Here is a 26,463-nt window from a genome sequence, read left to right as displayed (position 1 = left end):
TTTAGGATAAAGCGGTAAAGCCAGTTTTTCTGACAGCACTTGAAGGTCTCATTAGTACCTCCCTCTAGTGCTGCGCGTGCGCACTGCGGCGGACGCTGCTGTCGCTGGAAACTTTGGAGCACAGTGTTGTATTTTTGACGAAGATACCTCCCGATAATGTGGCATCCCGCTGGTGACGGGCCGCTTCCCGTATTTTGCTGCTAGAATTGGGAGCGTGTGATGGAGTGGGGGACATGGCCGCTGCAGTCGCTCGGCACCTCCGTGCTTCCGTGCCGTGGGTCTGGGGTCAGTTTGTACCGAAGCTGAGGGGAGTTTCTGCCGTGGGACGCGGCGTACTGGCCTAACCACCGCCGACAACGCATCCATAGGACGGACTGTCTGGCATGAGGCTTCCCCTGTAACCACAGGACACTAAAAAATCCACATTCGGGACTGGTTTCAACGGCTACCGCCAACATGTCCGACCAGAACTACTACTGGACCGTGCTGCCGAGCTACAAAACTAGTTTTGTGACTGGGGCCATGATGAAACGATCTAAAAGGTAAAAAAAAAATTATAATAATAATACATACATATTTATATCTGCAACACTGTGTTCAGAAGAGGAAGACATGAGGAGAATGAGCATAATGGCTGTCTGCTGTCGTTATCATCAGCTGTGGCATTCACGGTCCGACAGTCGGCTATTTGTTGAACGTTTATGTTGAGCTATGCGATTAAAAGCACGTAAACGCATCATCCCCGGATATTGAAGATATTGTAAAGGCGCAGCTCAGATTTATGCCGCGGCTGGTCTGTGTGTGTGAGTGTCTGTGTGCGATAGCATTACAGTAGGGTACTGTATGTGTCCCATAGATCCGCCCTAGTTTTTGTTTCCGACAGAAACGTGGCCTGTGTGTGTGTGTGTGTGTGTGTGTGTGTGTGTGTGTGTGTGTGTGTGTGTGTGTGTGTGTGTGTGTGTGTGTGTGTGTGTGTGTGTGTGTGTGTGTGTGATTTTTGGGATTGAGATTGTGGGCAGGCTGCATTGTCTGCTGCCAGCTGTCGCATAAAGCTCCATCCATACACGGTGCTGATCAATATCCCCGATGCGGTTTGTGGGTCCGTGTGCTTTTTACCCGTGTGATAGATTTAATCAGCCTTTACAGTATAAGCCTTTGAAGCTGGGTCTCGGTGTGTCTGTAGCAGTCAGTGAGTTCGTGTTGATCTTATCATGGATTATTACATCCCTATCTCTTTTGTCCTAATCCCAGTGTTTCTGTAATGAAGTGTTGTTGTTTTATTCCGCGTCCTTTGCCACACACTGCAGGACTCGGAGCGTATGGGTGAGATCCTGGTGGAAAACAAACTGTGTGAACTCATATTTTAATATCTTGTGATGTAGTTTTTCGTTCAATGTCAACCCCCCCTAGGTTTCATGCACCAGCTTTGCCACTGATTCACCTCCGCCTGATTTTGAATGACCCCGAGTGAACAAACACAGCCCTTCACCATCGGTTGACATATGAAACATGCTCCTCACTGGCCTAGATTCATCATATTACAAGTCATCATTGTTAGTCTCAAATATGAGTACCTCCATCACTGCTAACTGTTGATAAAGTGCTCATGTGGCCAGGGTGCTATACAGTGATGCTTTCATTGCTCCGTAGTAAAAAAAAAAAAGAAGCAGTGATTGTTCATTTTTTTTTACAGATAGAAAGAAAATTGTGCACACTCTCGTGGCCAGTCTTTGGGTGCAGCTGTGTGTCACAGGCAATTTGAAGATAAAATCAAGCACACCTCATTGGCTCTCCATTCCCCCTCTGTTGCTGTGCATCTCTGCAGCTCTTGCTTTTGGGTTGGGGGCCATACAGTCTGGGAATCTGCCTTAGCACCAACCCAGAAACGTCAAACTCCGTTGCCATCTCAGCCCCTCAATTATTTTAGGTCACTGCTAGAGAGGGGAAAGAGAGACGGCTTTGACATCAACAGGATAGGAACAGAGAGCATGATGGGATTACATCCAGATTTTTGTTTTTTCAGAGCACACCAAACAAACAAATTGAAATAGAAACTAAAGCTGTTTGTTCCTCTGCAATCTGAATGAAGACTTGTGTAAACACTGAGTGAGCAGCATGCCAAGCCTGCAGGCACCTCATATGTCATGCACTGGTTGGGAAAATAACATTCGACTTGGTAAACTAGCTGTATTTTGATTATACTGAGATTTGTGTAAGTAAGTTCTACGAAGACTTCCGCTTGTATTTGTTAACACTAATATTTTTGTACTTACAAAAAAAACCAAATCAGCTTGGTACCAGCCTCATAAAAACAAAAAACTATACATAACTGAAGAAAACCTGCCTGGGAAAGGTGAACTTGCAGCCTAGCCGGTGGCACAGACGGAAGCAACCTTTATTAGAGCAGTGCAAGCAAAACAAACAACAGAATGCTTATGTGGCACTTCCTGAACCGCATCAAAACAACAAAATGATTGTGCATATACAACAAGCGTGTGTCCAAAATTGTATCAGCTGCTAAAGATCAACATTAAGTATCGACTTAGATCAACTTATAGATGAGAGAGTGTTGTCAGTATGTAGACAAAGATCATCATCATCATCCATGCTGACAGATTTGTAATGGTATAGGCATTATGTTCTGGCCTGTTCAATTACATCATGGAAGACAGTGGAGCCACATACTTTATTAATCTCAGGAAAACAGCCAGCCAGCACAATTTAATAGGATCACTAGGTCCCATAGGTTCCCACCTGTGAATACTCTGTCTTCAATAGATTATCATTGGTATTTTGGGGTAATAGCACAGTAAATAATGTATGTTCTTCCACATCCTTCCATGTTGTATACTGTTTTATCCAATTCAGGCTTTCAAGGAAATTTCAGTTCAGGGCGTGTTCACACTCCCGTTTGGTACGGACCCGAGTTCTAATCGGGGGGGAAAAACGTTTTGTTTGGGCGACGTGAACACGCCCATGAACTCTGAAACGGAGCTGACAAGCGATCTCTGGTCCTCTTGAAAACGTGGGTCCCGATTTGTTTACAAACGATCTTTCAATCGGGTGGGGGGGAAAGGACTTTACGTGGTGCGCAGTGCATTCTGGTTAGTAAACAAACAGCTGACCCCGCAAATCATAAGAAGCAGACACAGAAAGAAGAAGTTGGAAAATATCTCACAGGAAGATGTGGAGTAGTGAGGAAGAAGTAAAGATGAAGAAGTTGTGAAAAGGGCGCTCATTGATGTCTGGTCTGAAGACTATTGGTCGTGGTTGTTTGTGGCTACCCATTAGTCATGAGCTAACTTGCCGAGCCACCACGGGCTAATGTGGCGGGACTTCCGGTTTCGGTCAGGACCAATCAATGAGCCGTGTTTCCTCTTTACTTCTTCTCTGGTCAGTGTTTGTTTCGGGCGACGGAGCCACCAGTCAGCTGTTGTAATTGCATCACAATTTCCAGACGGTCTGGTCTCAAAAGTGAATGTGAACACTACCTGAACCAAATGAAGGTGTGAAACTTCTCAGCTCCCCTCCCTCCCAACTGAACCAAGTGCCGGACTATCCAAATGTGAAAGGCCCCTCAGGCGACTCGAGCCGATTCCAGCTGACTGTCGGGGAAGGCAGGGTATTCTCGCTGAGTGGGAATATATATTTTACCATATGCTTATGTGTATGCATCGGTGTTTTCTGTATTTATGTGTACGCATGTTCACTACTCTTGTATAAACATTGGCACCAGTATCATTTCCCTTATCTGTGTTTTTCTTCTCACAACAAACAACTCCAGTCCATATGCTTAATTATATACAGCAGCTTCGTGTACTGATAACAGGCCGATCAGCTGTGTGTACTTGTAGGTGATGATATTTGTGACTGGGTTCTGCTTCAAGCAAATGTTTTCTCTCCGTCTTATGTTTGTCTAATTCTTCCCACAGTTCCCGTAACAACAAGAGAAGGAGTTTGGCAGTTGGGACTCCATCCCCCACGCTGTCACGGCCGCTCTCACCTCTCCCTCTTGCCACAGGTACTTGTGTTTTGCTTTCAACTGCTGCTCAGCTTTGTGTGTGTGTGTGTGTGTGTGTGTGTGTGTGTGTGTGTGTGTGTGTGTGTGTGTGTGTGTGTGTGTGTGTGTGTGTGTGTGTGTGTGTGTGTGTGTGTGTGTGTGTGTGTGTGTGTGTGTGTGTGTGTGTGTGTGTGTGTGTGTGTGTGTGTGTGTGTGTGTGTGTGTGTGTGTGTGTGTGTGTGTGTGTGTGTGTGTGTGTGTGTGTGTGTGTGTGTGCTTTGTATTCACATTGGAGAGTTTTCAGGATGGCTGCATATAGTCATGATCATGTGGAGGGCAAACAAGTTGGGTTTAGAGTGTTTATTTGTGGCAGATGACAACAGGATGAGCTTCTTGTCTTATATATGTTCCCTCAGCCTTGTGTTTATTTACATGCTCTGTGTCACAAGACTGGCTTTGGTTTACCCCTGGTGTCCCAACTAGTTATTCTTGCTGTTTTATGAAACTAGAACCAAATCTTTGAATATAAGATACCATGACTTATCCCCCTCTTGAGCATTATACAAAGATGCTTTCATTCATTGTCTCCATTACATAAATAAGTGGGTTTGGGTGTGGAAGTGATTTGGCTTGAGTTTCCTTAAAGCTTGTTTTACAGTAAAATTAACACTGCGCTAGAGGATGTTGTTCTTCATTTGAGCCAGATCAATCTGTGACTGGACACCATTGTTTTTCCTGTGGAAGTCACGGGAGAGCTACCTTTTCCAGGATGTCTCTGTGACCTTTCAAGGGAATCTGGTTTGATGTGATACACAGCTGGACTCCCTGCTGTGTGTCCACACAGTCGTTGATTAAGTGGTGAACGGGCCGATTCACATGATGCGCTAACTGGTTGTTAGCAGGGTGAACTGTGAAGTGAAAGCAGTGGTAAAAGTAATTAACCAGTCAGCTGATCGTGTAAACCAAAGGGACATCCCAGGGAATTATTCAGCATACCAATAGTAATTGACACAGTTTATTCGCATTCTACCAGTTTGAAAGTTTGTATCGTATTTGTTTTCTCAGCTGGTAGCAGCCCTTCAGAAAGCCCCAGAAATGTCTCCGCCAGCACCTCGGCCAACTTCCAGTTTGCCCGCAGGTAAGAATTTAATCAAATGCTCTTTATTGTTGATGTTTTTTTTTAAAGGCAATCAAGCACAGACACATCAATGCAGACGTTATTTCCGTAGCACATGCTTAGGGGTAAAAAAAATTAAAGTGAATGACAAAATCCAGTGAATAGCTGAAAATAGTAAGAAAAGAAAACCTTTTCCTTTTTGTATTTTTTTTTCCCAATTGCCAGAAAATGACATTGTTACACCCATCTTTTATATACCACTTTATACAATGAGTCCCAGCAGACTTTGGTTGAGGGCAGGGTGCACCCTGGACAGTTCACAGGTCAAACACAGAGCGACTGTCCCACACACTCGCATTCACAGCGATGAGCAATTTAGAGTCAGTAAATGGCTTTAAACACATGTTTTTGAAATGAGGAAAACTTCCAAATTTCCCAGAGAAAACTCACCAATCTAATTCTTGTAACTCTTGTAAAGGTGAGACTTTATTAATCCCACATGTGGAAATTGTTTTCCACAATTGAGGCTCAGGGGCCCACAGTGATGACCCGACATGGCTGTGGGAATCAAACCAGCAACTAAGTCCCCTCCTGTATCCTCGAGGCCACCACTCCTCAAATACAAATTCTTGACAGAAGGTCTTCGAAATTGTTATTCGTATATGCATGACCTCATTAATGAAATGCTTTCATTTCATTCAATATTCAGACAGTAATTCTGACAAAAAGAGGCTTTATTGCACCTGCACTTTCATACTCTGGCAATTATAGTTATTGCCCTCCTCTGTAGCTCAGGAACAAAGGGCAATTTTTATCAATGTGGATGCTGGACTGGACACAGTAGATTTTGTTGTCCACCTAGAAATTAGTGAACATGTGAAACTTTTTAACTGTAGTTTGAAGTTTTTACATATATTTTGCAAGAACAGAGAAACGTGTTCGTTGTGATAAAAGGATGGCATCATTCTTTCCTCACAGACATGGCTTGGCAGTTCTCACAGTTTGTTCTCGACACATCATTTTGGTAGAACATTTTTCTCATGTGAGGCCCGACAGCGATTCTGTGCTTGGTCGGAAGCGGAGATGTTCCTACGAGGAGTTCCCTTGTGGTTCTCGTGAAGTATGAAATATCTAACCAGAGCTACACTTTGTGCTTACTACCTTAGGAAAACCAAATTTCTTTGTTCTTGTAGAGTAGGTGTCCACCTTCATATATTCCGAATTGTAGCTTTAATGCTGTCATATTTAAAGTGTTGCATTTCAGTGTCTGACATGTTGGTGAAATAAACATTTTTACAAGGCCATTTTTGAAGTTCTTCCTGGAAAGATTTTAGTGATTAAAACATCACACAACTCAACATCAAGGGAAAATTAAATCATGTAATTAGAAACATGTTTCCATTTGTGCTTTAGCACATAGTTGTTATAATTTGCATTAAGAGTTAAAGCAGGAGCAGTCATTTTTATTTCATCTGTGACTTTCCCCCTGCAGGGCTAATTTCTTCATCAAACCAAAACCAACACAGCAGCAGCAGCACTCTTCACATGGTTTCAACTGTGGCCTTTTACATAAAATCCTTGAGGAATCCTTAAGAAGCTTTGGTGGAAACTGAGTTTCATGAATAATGATCATGCTTTTGCTTGTTCCTTTTGCCCCTGGATATGAGGCAATGGAGAAGCAAGCCCAACCAGCTGAAAGGCCCCAGGGCCCGTTGCTGGACTCGGGCCTCGGCATTTGTCAAGCCAATTAAGACAGAGAGTCGCTTCGCACACTCATTTTTCAGGGCTGCTGTGATTATGGGGAAAGCTGCCTAACTCGCTCTCTCATCACACATCCTGCTACTATTTTTAAAGACTTACCGAGATCTTGAAGAACGCTAGCAGGAGCTGGCATCATCGTCTGGTAGCAGAAAGTACAATTCCATCAACTTGCTCTAACAGGGCATGTTGGACAAAACACCACCACCACATATATTTACACAATGAGAAGATGCGTCTCTTTGACAGAATGTACAGTAATGATACAGTATGATATTGCGCCATAAGCTCAGGGATAGAGGGAACGTCTCTTTATATAATTGCTTTGTATGACTCGTCTAAATTTATTCCGACTTTTGAAGCTACCAATGTGCAGACAGATGCTGGGACTGCACTTTTGACTGCACCACTGGGTTTATTTGTTATTCACACAAGCTGTGCAGCCCTGCTGATTGCGCAGTCATTTTGTCATGTGAGCACAGATTAGCTATACATGTAATATGCTGTGTAGTTGGCATTCAACCAAAGAGTACAGTCATCCTTTAATGCAAAGGAAAGGGTAACACGGTGAGGAATATATCTGCAGCGCCCTTCCTTGATGGTTTTTATCCCTGTAAAATCAGGACTGCCAACACTGCGGGCATGTCCGTGATATTATTTCTTAACCGATTGTTTCTAACATTGATTTGAAGCCTTGTTTTTCATCTTTTTCCCTTCGACTTTCATGAATTATGCAGCACTAATGCAGCATTTCTCAGTGAGGATTTAATTGACAATTTGCTGATGACATATATATTAGCTATAAATCCAAAGAAAACACAAGTCTAACACAGCTTTGCTGTGTCACCTCAGAATTGGCCGCATGTACCCAAGAGCTGGTTTCTGCAGAGAAACATTTGACCGTCTTTGTCACCACAGATTGAATCAATAAGGGAAATTGGGTCATGTCCTTTGAGGGACAAATTGGATGGGAAAAGTAAGGAAGGAACTGGAGGAGTGTGGATTCTGCAGTTCTTGGTTGAGGTTTTCTGTTTGCAGCAGTGGTTCGCGTAAATGTTTCATGCAGTGTTAATGTGATTGTGTGTGTATTAAAAGACATGAGCTAAGTGTCTGCGGGTCTCAGTGCTGCAGCATGATCGCAGCTTGGCAGGTGTTCAGAAGCTGAGACAGTCGACAGCCGCTGGCTGCCTGCTTTGACAGACTAACAGGACTGTGACTCTTACTGCCAGACTTATTCTGTCCCTGTCATTAACCAGTGTTTATTTTCATTCTCACTTTTCGTCCCTGCTTCCCCCTCTTATCCATCTTTCCCTTTATCTCTCTCTTCTTTTTATTATAGCCAACTGGTCCGCACAGAAAGGTAAGAAAGTGCCACACCTCTCGACCTCACTGCCTTTGAACATGTGCAAAAGATGATTTTATTAAGACTGACTTTTGGAGATATTAAAAGTTCTCTACTTTAAAGATAGGAGTGAAAGATGAGCATGCACTCGTAGGTTTTACAAGAGCTACCACTGAGGTTTCTGTTTGGTTTCAGTCGAGCTGATGGTCGAAGGTGGTCTGTGGCATCTGTTCCCTCCTCTGGATACTGCACCAACGCACCGAGTTCATCTGTATCAGTAAGTTAAGCGTCAGTCTACAGTGATGTCGCTCTCTCTCTCTCTCTCTCTCTCTCGCTCTCACTCATCAAGTATTCAACCCCTCCTCAAATCACTGTCATGGGAGCATTTAGCTTCCCACATGCACTTCAACTCATTGTATCAATCAGTTTACGGGGCTGAGGTGTCTTGTAAACTTCTGGTGCTGACTGAGTAGTAAATCCCTTCAGATTACACACACCGTAGGAAATGAAACTACTTATAAATCGTTTTGTTGCGGATTCACACGGCACCTGATATATGGACTTAACGCTTACATAAAAGCGATATGCACCTGGTGCACATTCTCTATGGATTACATTGTATGCTTTTGCTCCATGGCCCACAGTGAATGTTTTCAAACATATTTAAACTCTGTACAAAGGTTAACATCAAGCTTGTTGTTTAATAATGACAATAAAAATGTCAAACTCACCTTTCTAGGAAAAAAAATCTGTATGAATTAGCAGGATACATATATATGTTCAAACCACAGGCTCAAAAAGATCAAGTGCACAAACATAACGACGTGTCGGTAAATCCCATAACTGGGAATGGGTAATGAGCCCTGGTGTAGTTGTCACCTGCTCTGCTTTCTGCAACACAGCAGGTCCAGCCGGTTCATCGAGGCCTCTCGCTGCACCAGCTCCACCACTATAACCAGATAAACACGTGTTGGTGGCACTGCTAACCACTAATCATCATCATTATGAGAATCCCACTTTAGCCTCAGCACACAGAGTGCTACACTGAAGCGTCACAAGTCCAAACATTACTCAGGTAATGCTGCACAAGTTTGCGGTTCTACATTATGAAATGAGAACTATTCATTTGAGATGGATACAATAAATCATGTCTTCTAGCCTTTGTAGTGCTGATCCTCTCCAAAGAACTAGCTTTGCATTAGTACAGAAGCAGTCTTTACAGAGTTCATCAGAGAGCACCGAGATGTTTTTAATTATAATCTGAAAGAAACATCACACTATCCTCAGATTGGTTGTTTTCTTGATACAGCGAAACAATCTGGAAGTGGTTGGAAAACAGTGCAACACGACCGTGTGCTCACCAGTTGTTTTCAACAAAGCAGCTGACTGTATATTGATGTTGGTATTTTTAATGACTCAGAGACTTTGCAGGATATGTGCAATGATGATGAATCGCTCCACCATCGGCCTTGTTCCCTCATGTTTTCCACCACGAAGAGGAAATGGGAAATAATCCCGAAATGCCTCTTCCTGAGTCTTCCCGAAATTATGCAAAGTGTAGTCAACACGACAGATATAGATGGATATAAAACACACAACATATGACTCAGTGGACTGTATATTTGTCCTTCAATTCAACAATAAACCGTGTGTTTGTTTAGAAAGAAAGAGACTCATGGTGAAGTTAACAGCTTACCCTGTGGCTGTCAAGTATTAAGTAAATGACTTCAACTGAAATGATTTAAGTTGTACTCTGCGTATCCGCTTCTGACCGAGGGAAAGTACAGGAATAATACGGGTAATCACTAAAATAACACAGGTCTGGTTGAAATTCCCGGTTTCTTTTTCCTGGATGACATCACCAAAGAGAGGCGTTGCACATTTTCCAGGTCAGCCTTTAATTCATGGAAAACTAAAGGAGAGAGTACGCCATGCTGCCCAACTAAACCCATCAGCACTGTTGATGGTTTCCATAGTGACTATCTCAAAGTTACACCCCTGGAAACTGAAACTTCAACTCAAGTTGTATAAAAAAAGTATTGGTAGGCTCATGTGTCATGGCTGTAATTTTGTCTGGCGGACCACATGGCTCAGAGATGGTGAGGTCACTCTCTCCGCACACAATGCTCCATTCAGGCTCGCTGTCAGCGAAGTCTTTATGCAGCTCTTACTCGTTGCTAATACGTCTCTAGTTTCCTCCTCAGGGTATCCCCCCCCCACACTTTCTATCACTTATTCTTTCTCTTTCTCACTCTGTTTCTCAGTGTCTTTCTCTGTTGGATGCATCTCTTTCCTCCTGTCAGATGAGCCTCTCTTTGCTTTGCTTTCGCCAGTGAAACATGAGCTCCCAGCCAGATGGGAGTTCTCATAAATTCCAAGCCGTGTGTCTCACATTGTAGCTTGGAAAGAGAAAATGAATGCATGCATGGCCAGCATGACAGTCGGTGCTGCAACGAGAAGGAAAAAACTGCCCCCTGAAAGCTGCTTTCAGTTGAGCGCCAAAGTTCAGCAAGTCCGTTTTTGCATGTAGGGAGGTGGTTATGATTTACATGAGCACAACACTTCACATGTCCTTCTTAAGTGTTGGATCTAAATCACATCTATAGTGGAACATCGAAGCCTTTAATTCTCTAAAGAGCATTAACAGGATAATGAATCTGAGAGAGCCACGATGTGAATCTCTTGCCAGAGGAAGCCTTTTAACACAGGATGTTATACCGTCAAAGCTGCAGAGGCTCAACTTCACAAACATACAAATACATGTAGACATATGGTCACGTATCGATTGTTTGGCTGTTGTTTGTTTTTTGTTTTTTTTCCTTCTTCTCAAGCTTTAGTTTATATTCTGGCCCCCTAGTGGTGTATGAAAGCTATCTGGCCAACAAACTACCCACATCTATGATGCCTCACTGATGTTAATATCTTTCTGTGAAAGGGAGCAGTCTCATAGATTATCTCTCATTTATATTCCAGCACACTGACCTCCTTGAATCCTTCTAGTCTTCATATCAATGCACCCTTTTTGTAATGCACTCCTTCCCCGTATGTTCCCTCTTCCATTTCCCTTGCAGTCTTCTTCATCACAGGAGTTACTGCACCAGTTACCCTTTCAGCCCACGCAAGATGATCTCCATTTCCTCTTCAAACATTTCCGGAGCACAGAGAGTGTGGCGGACGAAGATGGAGCCCACCACTCGCCTCCTGTCAGGCTTCGATCACGCAGTCTCAGGTAGGAGGCCAGATGTTAATCTTACCCTGACCTAATGTCAGTGTTTCACTGGAACATAAACGTGTGTCACAGTTGGCAGGCTCATGAATGCTTGAGTAGACCTTTACAAAAGGCAATATGTTTCAGAAGGTGTAAAGGAGAATTGGTGTTAAAATAGCTTTTCAGTATTGCTGATTGGAAAGACGATCACATTTAACTTCGGGCTTTTTTGGTGTATTTCTTTTTCTTTTACCAACAAACCTTGCTGCAATATTGCCTTTCAAAATCAACTATTTATTCTCAGCACAACATTAACTTAATATAGCAGTAGTTTCAAAATCAAGTCATACTTAGGGATACATATTCTCCTTTGCTACAATTATAGAGGTTATTAAGCAGACATTAAAAAAAAGAAGGTGTCTGCAGCCCTGGAGCAGAGCTGTAAACAATAATATGGACATATTTGGACAGACTGCCACAAAGCCTTGAGCTGACACAAGTCAGTGTTTTATAACATCTTTCACACGTGATTATAACAAGAAAAATACTGTCTGGAAAACTCAGAATATGCAGAGATAATTACTTGATGTGGTTTTGGAAAAACTTTGGCACTCTGGATTGAAAGGGCACATGTCCTCATCGTTTAGCCTCACTGAAACTATCGGCTGCAGCGGTGTGGAGCTGTGAGCTCCCGTTTTATGATGTGTTGTAGAGGGTGTTGGCAGTGACTTTATGTGGCTGTTGTTCTCCAGTGTGCCCCATCTCTAGATGCTTCACAGAGACTCGGTATCCACTAGTGATCACAGCCCAGCTAAAACTGTCAGCCACCGTAACACCTTAAATTAACAGACTTGTGAAACTAATCAGATCAAATCTATATTGCAGTTATGGCCACAGATGAGTGACACGTGTCACTGCTGTTTTAATATAGTTCCATAGGGTGTGTAAAGTATATCTTACCCCCAAATAGTTCCCAAGTGGGTTAGGGTTTGCTATTACCCTCAAATAAAAGCACACCGCATGTGCAACTGTTGTGGCTGTCCAGAAATAGTCAAGTGAATGTCACATATTGATATTGTAATTTGTAGTATGCAGGGTGTCGTAAAGGAGCACTCCAGACCACTATTTTCAACACTTGTGTTGACAGTGCCCTGATTTGCAATGTGTATGAATCGTTTTAAAAGGCAGCCTCTTGAAACTGAAGCCCTGTGCACACAACAGATGTGTTCATGGATACTGCAAATGAGAACCTGAGCCGAATCACATCAGTGTGATTCAAACATGCTGTGTTTATGACCTGTTGTGGCAGTAAACACGATGAGTCACGCATTTGTCATACACACTTAAAAGGTATTCATAGATTTTGACAAGGCTCATATTTGGAAACGTGTTTTACAAATCAAGTCATGTTTATATGTTGATGTGAATTTCCCGAAATATTCAATAAAAACAAATGGCGTTTAACAATGGTTAACATTTTCAAATACAGACACACATGCTTAACAGGGTAATTTTTGCAGAACTCGTCATGTACTTCTGTTCCATAGTTTTGCATGCAGTGTCCCCAGCTTATCTCTTGTACAGATCTGTCCTGCTGGTTTCATTCCTATCTATCATACACCTCGTGCATCATTCTCCCTGCCATCCAAAGACATTGAGACACAACATCTAAAGCCTTTGAATGGTTCTTTACCCACAGTATCCAGCACCTGTACCTACTTTGTCATCCCTCCATGTATGATCAGCATAGCACCGGTCAATGTGAGGCTCAGTCAGGTGTCCACAGATCACATCCAACATGCTCCTCTAGTTTGCGAGGCCCTGTGCTGCTGTAAAGTCATTGTGCTGATTATTAGTCACCAAATATATGGAAGCAATCCCATTTATTTCAGACCAATTACCAATCAAAATATATATATATTAAAAAAAAATAGATGCATAAATGAACATAAGAGTATATATGATTTTCTTTACTGTTCTGTGTCCGGTCTGTTTTTCTCATTGACTTGGTTCTCATGCAGCCCTGGGCGGACGTGTGGCACCTTTGACAATGAGATTGTCATGATGAATCATGTCTACAAAGAACGCTTTCCAAAGGTATGATCAGCCTTGAACTTCACTCTATATTGGAATGGCTCTTTTTTTTTTTTTTTTTTATCTAAATTGAATGCAAAAACAGGTCATATACTGTTCATATGAATTTCCTTTTCTCTGTTAAGTACAGAAACCAAAACAGGACAATGTGAAGCTCCCCACAATGCCATTGTTGTGATTCACTATAACCAATGGACTTCAAATAAATGTTTCCTGCTGTGGCTGTTTTAAACTAAGTGGTCCGGTTTGGTTTCCCAGGCGACGGCCCAGATGGAGGGTCGGCTGCTCGACATCATTGCAGAGTGCTCCCTAGGCACCGCTCTGCCCCTGGCTGATGGCGTGCTGGGATTCATTCAGCACCAGCTGGTGGAGCTCGCCAGAGACTGTCTGGACAAGTCCCAGAACGGCCTGGTCACCTCCAGGTACTTTGTGGAGCTGCAGGAGAAACTGGAGAATCTGCTGCACGAGGTGGGCGTTTGTCATAGTCAGGAATTGACTTTTGCATTTGCTTCTAAATACACATAATTCTGTAAATTATTTAGACATTCAGTCGAAGTGTGTTTCCTCTGAGATGCTGCCAGCAGATTGATTGTTGGTAACACAAACTGCCTCTGGGACCTTGTATGCAACACTGTGGTTGTGCTAGGACACTGAAATGAAATGGCCTGTTTTATTGTTAGTTGTTGGCTGTGATTGTAGGCCATTAGCCAGAAGCAGTGTGGTCATTCTGTGCCATCACATAGATGTTTGCAGTGGTCAAGTCTTTGATTATGTAATGATTGATGACGATAACTCAACCAGCAATAGTTTCTCTGCAGAAAATACTGCCTTCTGCAAAATAGACTACAGCTTCTGCGAGAGACTCAGACCCCGAATGGCTTTCTATTTTTCTCAGAAAGTTGGATAATTTATATGTTCTTTTCATAATGCTGCCAGTTTAATGCTGTTCATCTAGAATTTAGCCATTAAGTCTCATTTCCACTGGAGTCTTATTTCTGTGATTATTTCTTCTTGTCGGTCATTACATCATCAGTCAAACTGTTTGAATATACACTTGTATTTGCAAATGTGCAAAGTCAGGCGGTGCACAACTCCAAGTCTGTTTTGGTAGAACAGCTGAGTGACCTCCTTCATTTACCACCTGTAGCACTTTATTCCAGCCAACTCTTTGGCCAAAGCAGGGAAATGTTAGCCAAAGATAAAGAGACCGTGGCTTCTCCCAAAAGTGGAGCGCAGGGAAAGAGAAATGAGTATTGATGCAAGACGTTGAAATAGCAGCCACGATCCATTGAGTCCCTAACAGATAGTGTAATGAGATGAAATGGATGCTAAAAATGAACCTGAAGTGCAGACTGCCCCGCACTGTGGATAAGCTGTACTGCCTCGCAGCTTATTCCAATTGGATTAAATATCAGTAATAATCCATCATCCTCTGTCCTCTCCTCATCAGGCGTACGAGCGCTCAGAGAGCGAGGAGGTGACCATCATCACCAAGCTGGTGAAGAAGATTCTCATCATCATCTCCAGGCCTGCCAGGCTGCTGGAGTGTCTGGTAAGACTCGCTGGCAGACTCACTAATGATCACATGCACACGCAATAGAAATGTTACATTCACCGTGTCAAAGCCTCAAACAAAATATCTCCCACTTCGTGTGCAAGAGTAAGAGTGACTCACATGATGATACACTGCAGTGATAATTATCCAGGGGCCTGTTAGAATATACCAACAAGTTAAGGTTGCTCCTCAGCGTGGTGAGTTTGCACCGTAATCATCTGTAAATCTTTTAAACTTTTTTCAATCTGGCTTCTTACCAACCCCGTCATGAAGACTCCACGTCTGTTTGCTGCTCTCACATTCACTCTTCGTGTCATTTCATCAGCAGTATTTGACAACGTACACACTTCAGTCTTTTGTTTTCTCCTGCTGTGTAGGCCGCGAGCGTTTGTCATGTTGCTCTGGTCTGATCTCCCATACTAGTTAATGATTTTATTTTTACAATCAGTCAGCACAGTTCATTGAAGTTTAATAATTTGTGCTCTCTCTTTCGTCCAGGAGTTTGATCCTGAGGAGTTTTACCAGCGTCTGGAAGCAGCCGAGGGTCAAGCGAAGGTCGGCCATGGCATTAAAACTGATATTCCCAGATACATCGTCAGCCAGCTAGGCCTCACCAGAGATCCCCTGGAAGGTACAGCAAACATGTTTTGTTTGTTCTAATGCATTTTAACACGTTGGGTTGATTTTACTGCAGGCTATATTTAGACATATATTTAAAGCATTTTCGTATCTGCTGTTTTTACTACAATTTATTCATATTTAATCAACTTTCACTAATCACATAATCAGGAGGTCATAACTTGCTATATTCATAGACTCAAATTTATCTTTTTGTATGAGAATAGAGAAATATCCAAAACAACAAAGAAAAAAATGGCCATGTCCCTGCCATCTGTTTTCCCCTCATTTTATTCTTCTTGTCAATATATTCATTCATTTTATCTTTATGGAGATTTTTCCTGTTTGGCCTTTTTAATGTTTTTGTGAAACGAGATACTAAGTATGTGTGATTTGAACCTGGGTCAGCTGTTAATGTACCATTTATCAAATGTTGCATTACCAGACTACGACATATTCCAAAAATCAGCTTTTAGAGTTTGTTCCAGTGTGAAAGTGATGTAAACAGTCAATTATCTGTGTCGTGAAACAAAGTATGCATACTTGTATAACTTGGCTCTTCACATTGTTGTCCACAACAAGAATCGCTTGACCAAAAAAAAAAAAAACTCTGAATTTGTTTCTATTGTGTCTTCTGTTGCAGAAATGGTCCATTTGGAGCAGACGAGCCCGAGTCACCGAGCAGCTAGCAGAGAGTCTGATGACGCAGGAGACGTGACACCAGTACAGGTATAAGCTCACCTCAAACAGGCTGCAGGTACCTGAGCAAACTCACATCGGTTTGTTTCACCTTTCACACCTTTCTGATTAGTAATGACTGAGTACTTTGAACCATGCACCCAGCATGTGCTTAGATTGACTGCTGTTAAACTATTTAAAGTGGATGTGGACACGCCCTGCGTGCGCTCACTCCCTGTCCTGAGGTCATGAAATTATAGCCTTGAGTGGTTAATGAAGTGCTTGTTTATACAAGAAAACAGAAACAACTTAAATCATCACAATGAACTCATGAAGTGCACACATTCATGCTTTTCAGAATCGATGCAGCAGATGCAGGCCTCTTATTTTCCTTCTGTCTTTTTTGGGTGTGTGTGATTCAGAGTCGTGCAGCCTGCACTCCTCCTCGCAGGAAACCACTGGAGAGCGACTTTGAAACTATAAAGCTCATTAGCAATGGCGCCTATGGGTGAGTAAGACAGACTGCTTTGTTTGTGTTTAACTGACTTGGTCACTTTTTGACGCCACAGATGGGCAAATAAAAGCAGAATAGAAACTAAAATCAGGATGTGTTGTTGTAGTATTTTTGTGTTGACACTGAGAATTTGTCCGGGACATTGCTTTCAATATAATACTGAAGGCTTTTTCGGACACAATCTTGTTTTAATGAAGACATGAAAACAAAGTCTCAAGTACAATCTTCTGTAAAGGTGTCAAAATTTAAGCCCGTCAAATTGTCTAATTTGACCCTAAGATATGTGGAATGTGACGACATGCAGAAATTACAAAGGAGACTTGGCAAGTTCTCCTTGTGCTTCAATGTTTTGGTTTGTTGTTGTCTTTTTCTGGTTGCTCCGGTTTCCTCACATCAATCAACAAAAACATGACATTTGAGCCCCATAAAGTGTGCGTGTGCGTGTGCTCTCTCTGTTTGCTCTGCGGTGGACTGGCTACTGATTCAGGATGTAATTTGCCGTTGCTCATTATTCGCTTGGAGAGCTGCAGCACCTTGTAACACTGGATTGAATACAGGCGTATAGATAATGGATGGACAAAGCAGATATAAATGGGAATTATAAGAATGAACTGCTTTTCCTCATTAGTCCATGTTGTTATACAGCAGAACTCAGTGTAGCACCAGGCCCTTGATTTTAGACCCCGAATTAAAGAGGACCTCAATATTTCAGACCTATTTCCAGGGGGAAAACACAAACATCTGTCCCATATTTGAACCAGTATGTTATGTGCATCAGTGAGTTTTTCTGCAGTTGGCTCATAGATTTTAATTACGTCGTATTCTTGTAAAAATCTGTCATTATAAAGTGCTCTCTCATTTGGTTCGTAATTGTTTTGTTTTTTTTGGAATTTTCTGTCTTTCCGCTCTTTCTTGCCCTTCAGGGCCGTGTTTCTAGTTCGCCACAAGGAGACCCGTCAACGATTCGCCATGAAGAAAATCAACAGGCAGAACCTGATGCTTAGGAACCAGATCCAGCAGGTGTTTGTAGAGCGAGACATCCTCACCTTCGCTGAAAACCCGTTTGTGGTTTCTATGTTCTGCTCATTTGAGACACGGAGGCACCTCTGCATGGTGATGGAATATGTGGAAGGTAAGATTGTGGGCACATGCACACAAAGTCACGATGTAGAAAGAGACGAAACCTGAACATGCTCCATGGTTGACCTGCTTTCTTTCTGTGTAAAGGTGGGGACTGTGCCAACCTGTTGAAGAACATTGGACCTCTGCCGGTGGATATGGCCCGGATGTATTTTGCAGAAACTGTCTTGGCTCTGGAGTATCTTCACAACTACGGCATCGTACACAGAGACCTCAAACCTGACAAGTGAGTTTTTAACTAGATGAACAATGAAATTGTTGTCTCACACTTCACACTGCCCATTTCCCCTTTCCTGGGTTCACTTTGCACGATAGAAAAACTTTAGAGTTTTGCTCATCTGTAAAGGACTGCTAATTTCTCTGAAGCTGAAGAAGTTTTAACTGTGGAATAATCTTTTCTTTTCTTGTCTTTTGTTCCGTTCCTGTGTAGTTTGTTGATTACATCCATGGGACACATTAAGCTGACAGACTTTGGCTTATCAAAGATTGGCCTCATGAATATGACAACCAATTTGTATGAGGGACACATTGAGAAGGACACAAGAGAATTCATCGACAAACAGGTTTGTTTCTCCTCCTCCGGTCCTACTTTGACATGTCTCTTGTCTTTACGGCCTAACGAACCCCTTCCTCTGTTGCAGGTGTGTGGTACTCCTGAATACATTGCTCCTGAGGTGATCTTAAGGCAGGGCTATGGAAAGCCGGTGGACTGGTGGGCCATGGGCATCATCCTCTATGAGTTTCTGGTGGGCTGCGTGCCTTTCTTTGGGGACACACCAGAACAGCTCTTTGGCCAAGTTGTTAACGGTAAGAAATCTTTTGGGTTAATTTGGCTCCTTTTGACGTGTTTCCTTTGTGTAATGTTAAACTTTCAGCAGCCCATGTCTTGCATGTTGGTCATTGTGTCACCTGTATGTGTTTCTATGTTCAGATGACATCATCTGGCCTGAAGGGGAGGACGCTCTGCCAGCTGATGCTCAGGATCTTATCACCAGACTCCTGAGGCAGAGCCCTCTGGACCGCCTGGGAACAGGTTGGTGACAGATTGGTGGACAAGGTTGTGTTGTAAGCAGCCTGCCGGGCACCATGTTACAGTCATGTGACCTTGTGACAGCTTGGAGAGGTGCAACCAGATTTTCTTCTCACTGTTACTTGTTAAACCTTGTAGAACAGGTTGTCTGAAAACTTTTTACAGCGTGAGCGGGTGGGCACATGAAAGAAGTGAAAATATTCAAGTTGTCTCTGCACCTGAAATTTCCTCACTGAACTTTGATTTGCTCACTGATGATGTGTCCGGGGTGCACCCCGCCTGGGATAGCCTTTAGCTCCCGCTGAGCTTTGTATTGTCTTCAGCTTCCACTGCTGATGAAGTTCGGAAAAGGGCTTTGAATTTAATTTTGTCAAACAAAAATGTAGTGGACAGACGCAGCATGTGTCACACCTCAGAAATGTATTTATTCTTTCAAACATTTTGTGAGAGGTTGCACGGTGGAATAGTAAGAATATCCTCATTTCAAGTCTGACTGAGATTCCTTTTGTGTCGTTTGTTATCCGGGGTCAGCTCTATTACTAAAACATTTGCTGAATCTTAAAAAATGACAAGCTTTTTAATCATTTTAATAGCTCAATAATCTCCGTTATATTTCAACAGCACTGCTTTTCATTGGCTTCAGCCTGACGAGTTATGAGATCTCCGTTTACTTTTCATAGATTGTCCCTGTATCTCATCTTGGTGCTGGAAAGTTGTTCCAATGTTTCACCACAGTCTTAATTCAGTATGAAAGTCCTGTCATGACAGTTTTACTAAAACGTTTTGATTGTGGCGAGGCCATTGTTACACGGATGTGTGTCCTCTAAATGGACAGTTACCGAGGTAGAAAAGGCCACAGTGGTTGTTGAGATCTCTTTAAGCGGACTGATTTAAATATGTTAAACCGCTATGAGGAAAACATTGCTACAGTGTTTTGCTACATGCTGTCACATCAAGGCTCTGCGGGTAAAAAAACTAAACTGAATCTGTTTTCTGTTGTAGGTGGAACTACTGAGGTGAAGATGCACACGTTCTTTCTGGGTCTGGACTGGACTGGCCTCCTGAGGCAAAAGGCTGAATTCATACCTCAACTGGAGACTGAGGAGGACACCAGTTACTTTGATAGTACGTAGTTTAATGGACGGATGAACATAAATGGCACTTTTTAGACGTTATATGAGCTCCTTGATCTTTTACTCCGAAGGTGTATATCTGCACACACACACACACACACACACACACACACACACACACACACACACACACACACACACACACACACACACACACACACACACACACACACACACACACACACACACACACAGGATTATAAACGTGGGAAGGCAATAGACTCGGCACTAATATTTGGTCTTCTTTGAATTTGGATAAAAACATCCTCACTGGGTTTTCATTATTTAATGCACTGTCACTGTGTTCTCTGCAGCCCGATCCGAGCGCTACTGTCACCTGGGCTCAGATGATGATGACGAAACCAACGACGACGAATCCTCTCTTGAGCTGCGACAGTTCTCCTCTGTTGCCCACCGCTTCAGCAAGGTACGCCTGTTGCTCCTCTGTCTGCCACAACTTTAACGTTCATAATGAGAAAATCCAACATCAGTGTCTCTGTGTACTGTGGTGATGAAACGCCTTGAAATGAATCCTCCTGAACTGCAGGTGTACAGCAGCACAGAGCACCTGTCCACCTCCACGCCGTCCCACCCAAGCCTGTCGTTGTCAGAGCGAAGCCACAGCGAGGAGAAGGAGGAGCGCTGGGAAGGCAGGGGGATCCTTTCCCCCGGCGACGGGCACAAACACTTGGCTGGGGGAGACAGGAGGGCAGATGGACACAGGGGCAGGTGATTTAATGGAGGCAGAGAGTGACGTCCTCATCATGAGAACAAAGTTCACTGCCACCACTTTCGACCCGTCTCGCCTTGTTATAGATTTGGTGAAAAAATGGGATTTGTCTCAGAAGATATTCAGATTGAAACCACTACTTTACTGTTGTTTGTGCCTGCGTGTATGCATGTGACTTTTGTAGTTGTACTGTAATACAAAACATCTTTTTGCTTGTTGTCTTATTGGTGGGAGTTACTTTTTAATTTTGATTGTTCTGCCTCGACCAGGTTTAACTGATTACCTCATATTTTTCTCCGTAGTCTCCGTCCACGTGCCTCCTCCAGTTCCTCGCAGTCAGAGCGCAGTGCCAGTCCGCTTGTGATGAACAGCACCCAAAGCCTCGACATAATGCCCCGCTTCGCCATCCCAGCGGAGGAGGAGGGTAGGCAGCAGACATGCCCTTTTTTGATTATTTTGCAATTGTTGAAGTACGAGTGCTCACACATCCAACCTGCTGATTGTAGACGGGATGGTTTCAAATCTGCGGCGCATCCGTCTGAGAAGCAACAGCACAGGCACAAGGCCAGCCTTCCGGAGGGGGGCGTCTCGACGCATCGCACACCAGCTGGAGACTCCAGAGAAACCCAGATCCCCAGCAGGGAAAGTCCCCAAATCAGCCTCCGTCTCTGGACTTTCCCTCATCATTACTCCAGGTACAAAGGATGACCTGTATGTCTTAATACATTATGAAGGAATATATTACTGAATTTGTTTTAAGTAGCAATGATTATAAGTGAGGATAAAGTTTTTGTCCAATCCCTCTCAGTCTGAGCTTACCCGATTTCTCAAAATCCAATACTCATATTTTTAAAGAAACCTATAAAGAGTACACTGCTGTTTTTAGGTGTTTACAGTGCCCTCTACTGCTTGAAAGTGTATTTTTATGCACTAAACACAATCTATACAGTACTTATGTCAGTATGTGAATCATTTCATGATATTTTGAAAGTCTAATAGTCCAAGAAAATTCCTGAGTAGTGGCCTCACCAAGTCCTATCAGATTTTACTACATTGCATCACAGAGTTTTGACAGTTTTTCTGTCTTCTTGTTCCAAACCAGACGACTCGGCCGGTCCTCCTACGAGCCCCAAATCATCCTTATCGCTGTCATCCAACCCGTCGTCTCGGGACTCATCTCCCAGTCGGGATCTGTCCATCAGCATCAGCTGCCTGAGGCCTCCTGTGGTCATCCACAGCTCTGGGAAGCGGTTTGGTTTTGCACTGCGAGCTATCAGGGTCTACATGGGAGACAGTGACGTCTACACGGTTCATCACATGGTCTGGGTACGAGTCTTCATGTGGTATTTAACGTCCTCATCAGTTGTGTAGAATAAGTATCTTTTATGAATCGGAGCCATTGAAATCTATGACTTACCTTACGTATGTTTTTGAATAAACAATCAAAGATTAAAGAATTTTTTTAATTTAGGTTTGAGCTCAATTGTGAGTTGTCTTTTTGTGCTCTTTACATTAGTAAAACCATATCGGTCTTCTACCTGCTGTCTTCAGACCAGCTGATTAACAGCTTCTACGATCAGTAATGTTGAGGTTGTGTGTGTGTGTGTGTGTGTGTGTTTGATCAATCCAGTGTGTTGAGGATGGCAGTCCAGCACACGAGGCGGGATTGAGGGCAGGTGACCTCATCACTCACGTCAATGGCGAGTCGGTCCAGGGCCTCGTACACACTGAGGTGGTGGAGCTGCTGCTGAAGGTAGCAGGAACTTAAAATGTCGATTATATGCTTGTTGGTTGCATGTTGGTTAAAAAAAAAAAAAAAGGCTTGGTCCAAAATTGTTGCCTTTTGAATAGAACCGATTTAAGTATTTATGTTAATGATGTGCTTTCAACAGAGTGGCAACCGGGTGACCTTGCAAACGACTGCGCTTGAAAACACTTCAATCAAGGTGGGCCCGGCCAGAAAGACGAGCTACAGGGCAAAGATGGCCCGACGCAGCAAAAAGAGCAAGAGGAAGGATGGACAGGACAGGTACATGAGGGGAAAATCAACTCTCACACAAACATTATATTTTTCACATTAACTATCCCTTTAAGCATTTTGTTAAAGTTTGATTTTGACATATTAGGTTCACAGACTGTTTCCTACCTTCTGTCCTTTTCTAGCCGTCGTCGTAGCATCTTGAAGAAGCTGTCGAAGCACACGCCTCCTCCACCCATGCAGAGCAGCCGCAGCTTCTCTTCGGGGTTCCACCAGTCCTCCAGCGACAGCCTCTCCGGTTCCCCCACACAGAGCCTCTCTCCTGGGCCTTCTACACCCTGCCGCTCCCCTGCTCCTGACCACTCCGGAGGTCAGTCACAGTGCCTTTCCAGCTTTCTAATAATATGGCTGTAGTTTTCTGGAGGGATTACACCTAAATCTATTGATTTTTACTTTCAGCTTTTTTTTGTGATTGGGTTATAAACATGCATAATGTGCAGACATCTCTGATCAGTTTTGGTTTTCCTCTCTTTCAGATTCAAGTTCTTCTCCCTGTTCCAGCTCTCCAAACTCCCCAGTACCGCAGGCTCGTCCCAGCTCACTTCACGTCCTTGGTCGCTACACAAAAGCTGGTCGATGCAAGTCGACCAGCAGCATCCCCCCGTCACCCCTGGCCTGCATCCCTCCCCCTCAGCCTCTCTCTCCTCAGTGCTCTCCATCCTGCCTTCCAAGTCACCCCAAGTCCCTGCAGGGCTTCCACGGAAAGACATTGTCCCCCCCCACCATAGCTCGCCATTCTGTGCGTCCCCGCAGTGCAGAGCCACCTCGCTCACCACTGCTCAAGAGAGTGCAGTCAGCAGAGAAGCTGACCGGGGACAAGTCGACAGGGGGCTACCACGCTGACAGGAAGGCTTACAGCACCCGCCGCCACACCATGGAGGTGCCTCTGTCCGAGGGGGAGGGGCTAGAGGACGCAGAGGGAGACACCGCCACCGGTTTCGTCTGCGTCGGCGAGCACGGCCGTCAGGGCCTGTGCATCGGGGGGCTGCGAGGCCACCAAGACGCAGCCAGCGGGGGCAGCGAATACCACCGCTCCACCACATCGCCTCAGCACCGCGGCAGCAACCACCACTCCAAGGAGGTGGTGGTGATGAGGAAGCTGGCTCTGTCCGAGCGCCGGGACTCCTTCAAGAAGCAGGAGGCCGTGCAGGAGGTGAGCTTCGACGACTTGGATGAGAGAGAGGCCACGCCGAGCCCCACACCTCCCACACAGCCACGGTCCTTCAAGGCGTCCTGGATCAACTCCCCCCAATCAGAAACCAGCGGCAAGCCAGAAGGAAGAGCACCACCGAGCGCCACGCAGCCGAAAGCCAAGTCTAAAGACAAAGAAGGGTATTAGTCCGTCTCTTTACCAGGGACAGGTCAACAGAGTGAAGGGTTTGACCTGCTGTTGTTCCTACATTGAAGGCCTTGCATGTGTCCAGAAAACTGTGACCAAGTCCCAAATCATCACAAGCAAACTGTCTGAAGACAAAGTAACTAATAAGTCAATAGCTCTCAGTAATACATGCACCCTGTGACACTGTTAATGAAATAATGACTGAAAAACTATGTTTACTTCCAAGTTGCTTGTTCTCCCTTTTGGTTCTCGAATCACTGTGGCACCTGACGTATTTGTAAATATTTTGTTTTAAATGAAGAAACTTATTTATGACTTTTTAATGCTCATCTTGTTGTTTTGCTGAAAATGCCTTGGATGCTTCAGCTGTTCTTCTTTCAGGAATTGCACAAGAGAAAAACCAGGCAACAGCTTCTCAGTGTGTAACAGAAGAGGTGAAATTACACAATATTGTACCATGTTTCTTTCTTTTATACCACAGTGTGTGCGTGTGTGTGTGTGTGCGTGTGTGTGTGTTGAACTGGGTGTCCCGTGTTCTGATGGGCTTTCTGCTCTTCCTCCTGGATTGTATGTGCTATAGAATCTCGCATATTATTCTGTGCTGCCTCTCAACATACAGATTGTGGTATTGACAATTTGGGCTCATTGTTAGTGAACACACAGATCTGCGGTGCCAAAGCATGGTTTAGCCATAGGAACCATTTAAACAGAGGTACTGTATCTGTATATAACACACTTAATGTATGCATGGGCTCCACAGCCACTTGCTGTCCGTCAGCGTCGACACTCCTCTGGCTAAAACAATAACCCCATCGACTTGTAGATAAAGCTTTGTGACTGCCTTCAGAAACTGGGCTGTTGTCTTTGTCACCTCCCCAAAACTTTGTCGACCCAAGCCTCCGTCCAGCTCCTCACGAGTGTAGTCTAGCTCAAGTGTTCGCACAAGTTGTCGTAGCCGTGTACCAGAGTACGCTTATATGTCAGGACGATCTCTTTCTATGTGGGATTCAAAAACTGTACAGTGGATGCAAACTTGGCTCACTTGGCTGTTTTCTTTTTCTTCTTTTTAGGAAAAAAATAAAAAAAATACATATTACGAATGAATGTTTACATTTTAGTGGAAATCTGTGCGTGGACGCGTCATAGTTTTTGTTAAATTATTATGGGGGAAAAAAAGAGTGACAGGGAAGATGTCGAAGCCCTGGGTGGATGAAGGACTAAGGAAAAAATAGGGTGATCCCGCTTTTGTATATTTTGATATGGAAACAGTCTTGTTGCAGTACTAATAACCTATGCTGTTGACATATATTGTGTAAACAATGGTGGACCTTATAACAGCTGTCAGTGATGTATTTTGAAAGTGACCTTGTAAGGTTGGATGACTCAGTCAAAGTGCCACTTTAGTGGCATAGTCGTATTTCCCTGTTCTTCTCACCGTCACACCCACATCGGTCTGTTTGCAGTTATTTGTGGATCTCCGAAACTTTACTAACCCGATCAGACTGTTGAGTTTAAGTCATTGATTTAAGATTTGTGATAAGGTATAAACATATGGGATTTAGCTTTAGTTATATACTCTTTTCTTGTAATTTTTTTTGAAAATATAAAGATTTTTTCTACCGTTTGAATTCTGGATTTGTTTGGATCAGGAAGTAAAAATGCTTCTGGTCGTATTTCACCTTTGGTTTTTGGGAGATTGAAAGGAGCTTTTAACATGCGATAAGTAATAGAAGTTTACCACATTCTGCAATGTTTCACTGTGCATGTGGGATCAGTCACTGAATATCTGATGCAATATACATTTTCACATGTTTTTGATCGTTTTAATTTTGTCCAATCATAGTATCCTTTGACTTTATGTCATACCAGCAGTTTGTCATCTCAATTCATCAAATGAAGCATCACAAAGAACTCTTCATCTCTGCTTTTGCACATGACTGTGTGAGAAACTCCACAGGTGCTCACCCACTATCTTCTCCACACGAGTGTTTGTGTATAAAAACCTCTCGACCCCCCCCCCCCCCCCCCCCCCCTCCCTCATCCCCATTTGACAAACTGGCCTTCGTGAAATGCCTACTATGTGGGTATCTGGTGCAGACTGGTGTAACATTCTGTTTTTCTCTTGTCTTAACAGTGCTTGAAATAAATTGCAGAGGACTCAAAGTCTGA

General features: G+C 43.5%; 1 protein-coding gene across 1 annotated transcript; it reads left to right on the top strand.

The window, feature by feature from the left end:
• The first annotated feature begins 82 nt into the window (after positions 1-82).
• mast3a (microtubule associated serine/threonine kinase 3a) lies at positions 83-26,463 on the top strand. Its single transcript, XM_080463812.1, has 27 exons — positions 83-542; positions 3,933-4,021; positions 5,066-5,138; positions 8,215-8,235; positions 8,413-8,494; positions 11,289-11,446; positions 13,447-13,522; positions 13,778-13,987; positions 14,970-15,071; positions 15,573-15,705; positions 16,336-16,421; positions 16,793-16,878; positions 17,808-18,016; positions 18,112-18,250; positions 18,455-18,587; positions 18,666-18,831; positions 18,956-19,057; positions 20,057-20,179; positions 20,502-20,614; positions 20,735-20,916; positions 21,220-21,341; positions 21,424-21,612; positions 22,020-22,243; positions 22,548-22,670; positions 22,810-22,946; positions 23,081-23,265; positions 23,432-26,463. Exons 1-27 carry the CDS (start codon positions 457-459, stop codon positions 24,292-24,294), a joined length of 4,212 nt encoding a protein of 1,403 aa, XP_080319938.1. The 5' UTR covers positions 83-456; the 3' UTR covers positions 24,295-26,463.

This window comes from Lipophrys pholis (assembly GCF_963383615.2).
Source record: "Lipophrys pholis genome assembly, chromosome: 1".
Lineage (NCBI taxonomy): Eukaryota > Metazoa > Chordata > Actinopteri > Blenniiformes > Blenniidae > Lipophrys > Lipophrys pholis.
Note: the sequence above shows the minus strand (reverse complement) of the source record. Positions and strands in the feature narration are given on the sequence as shown.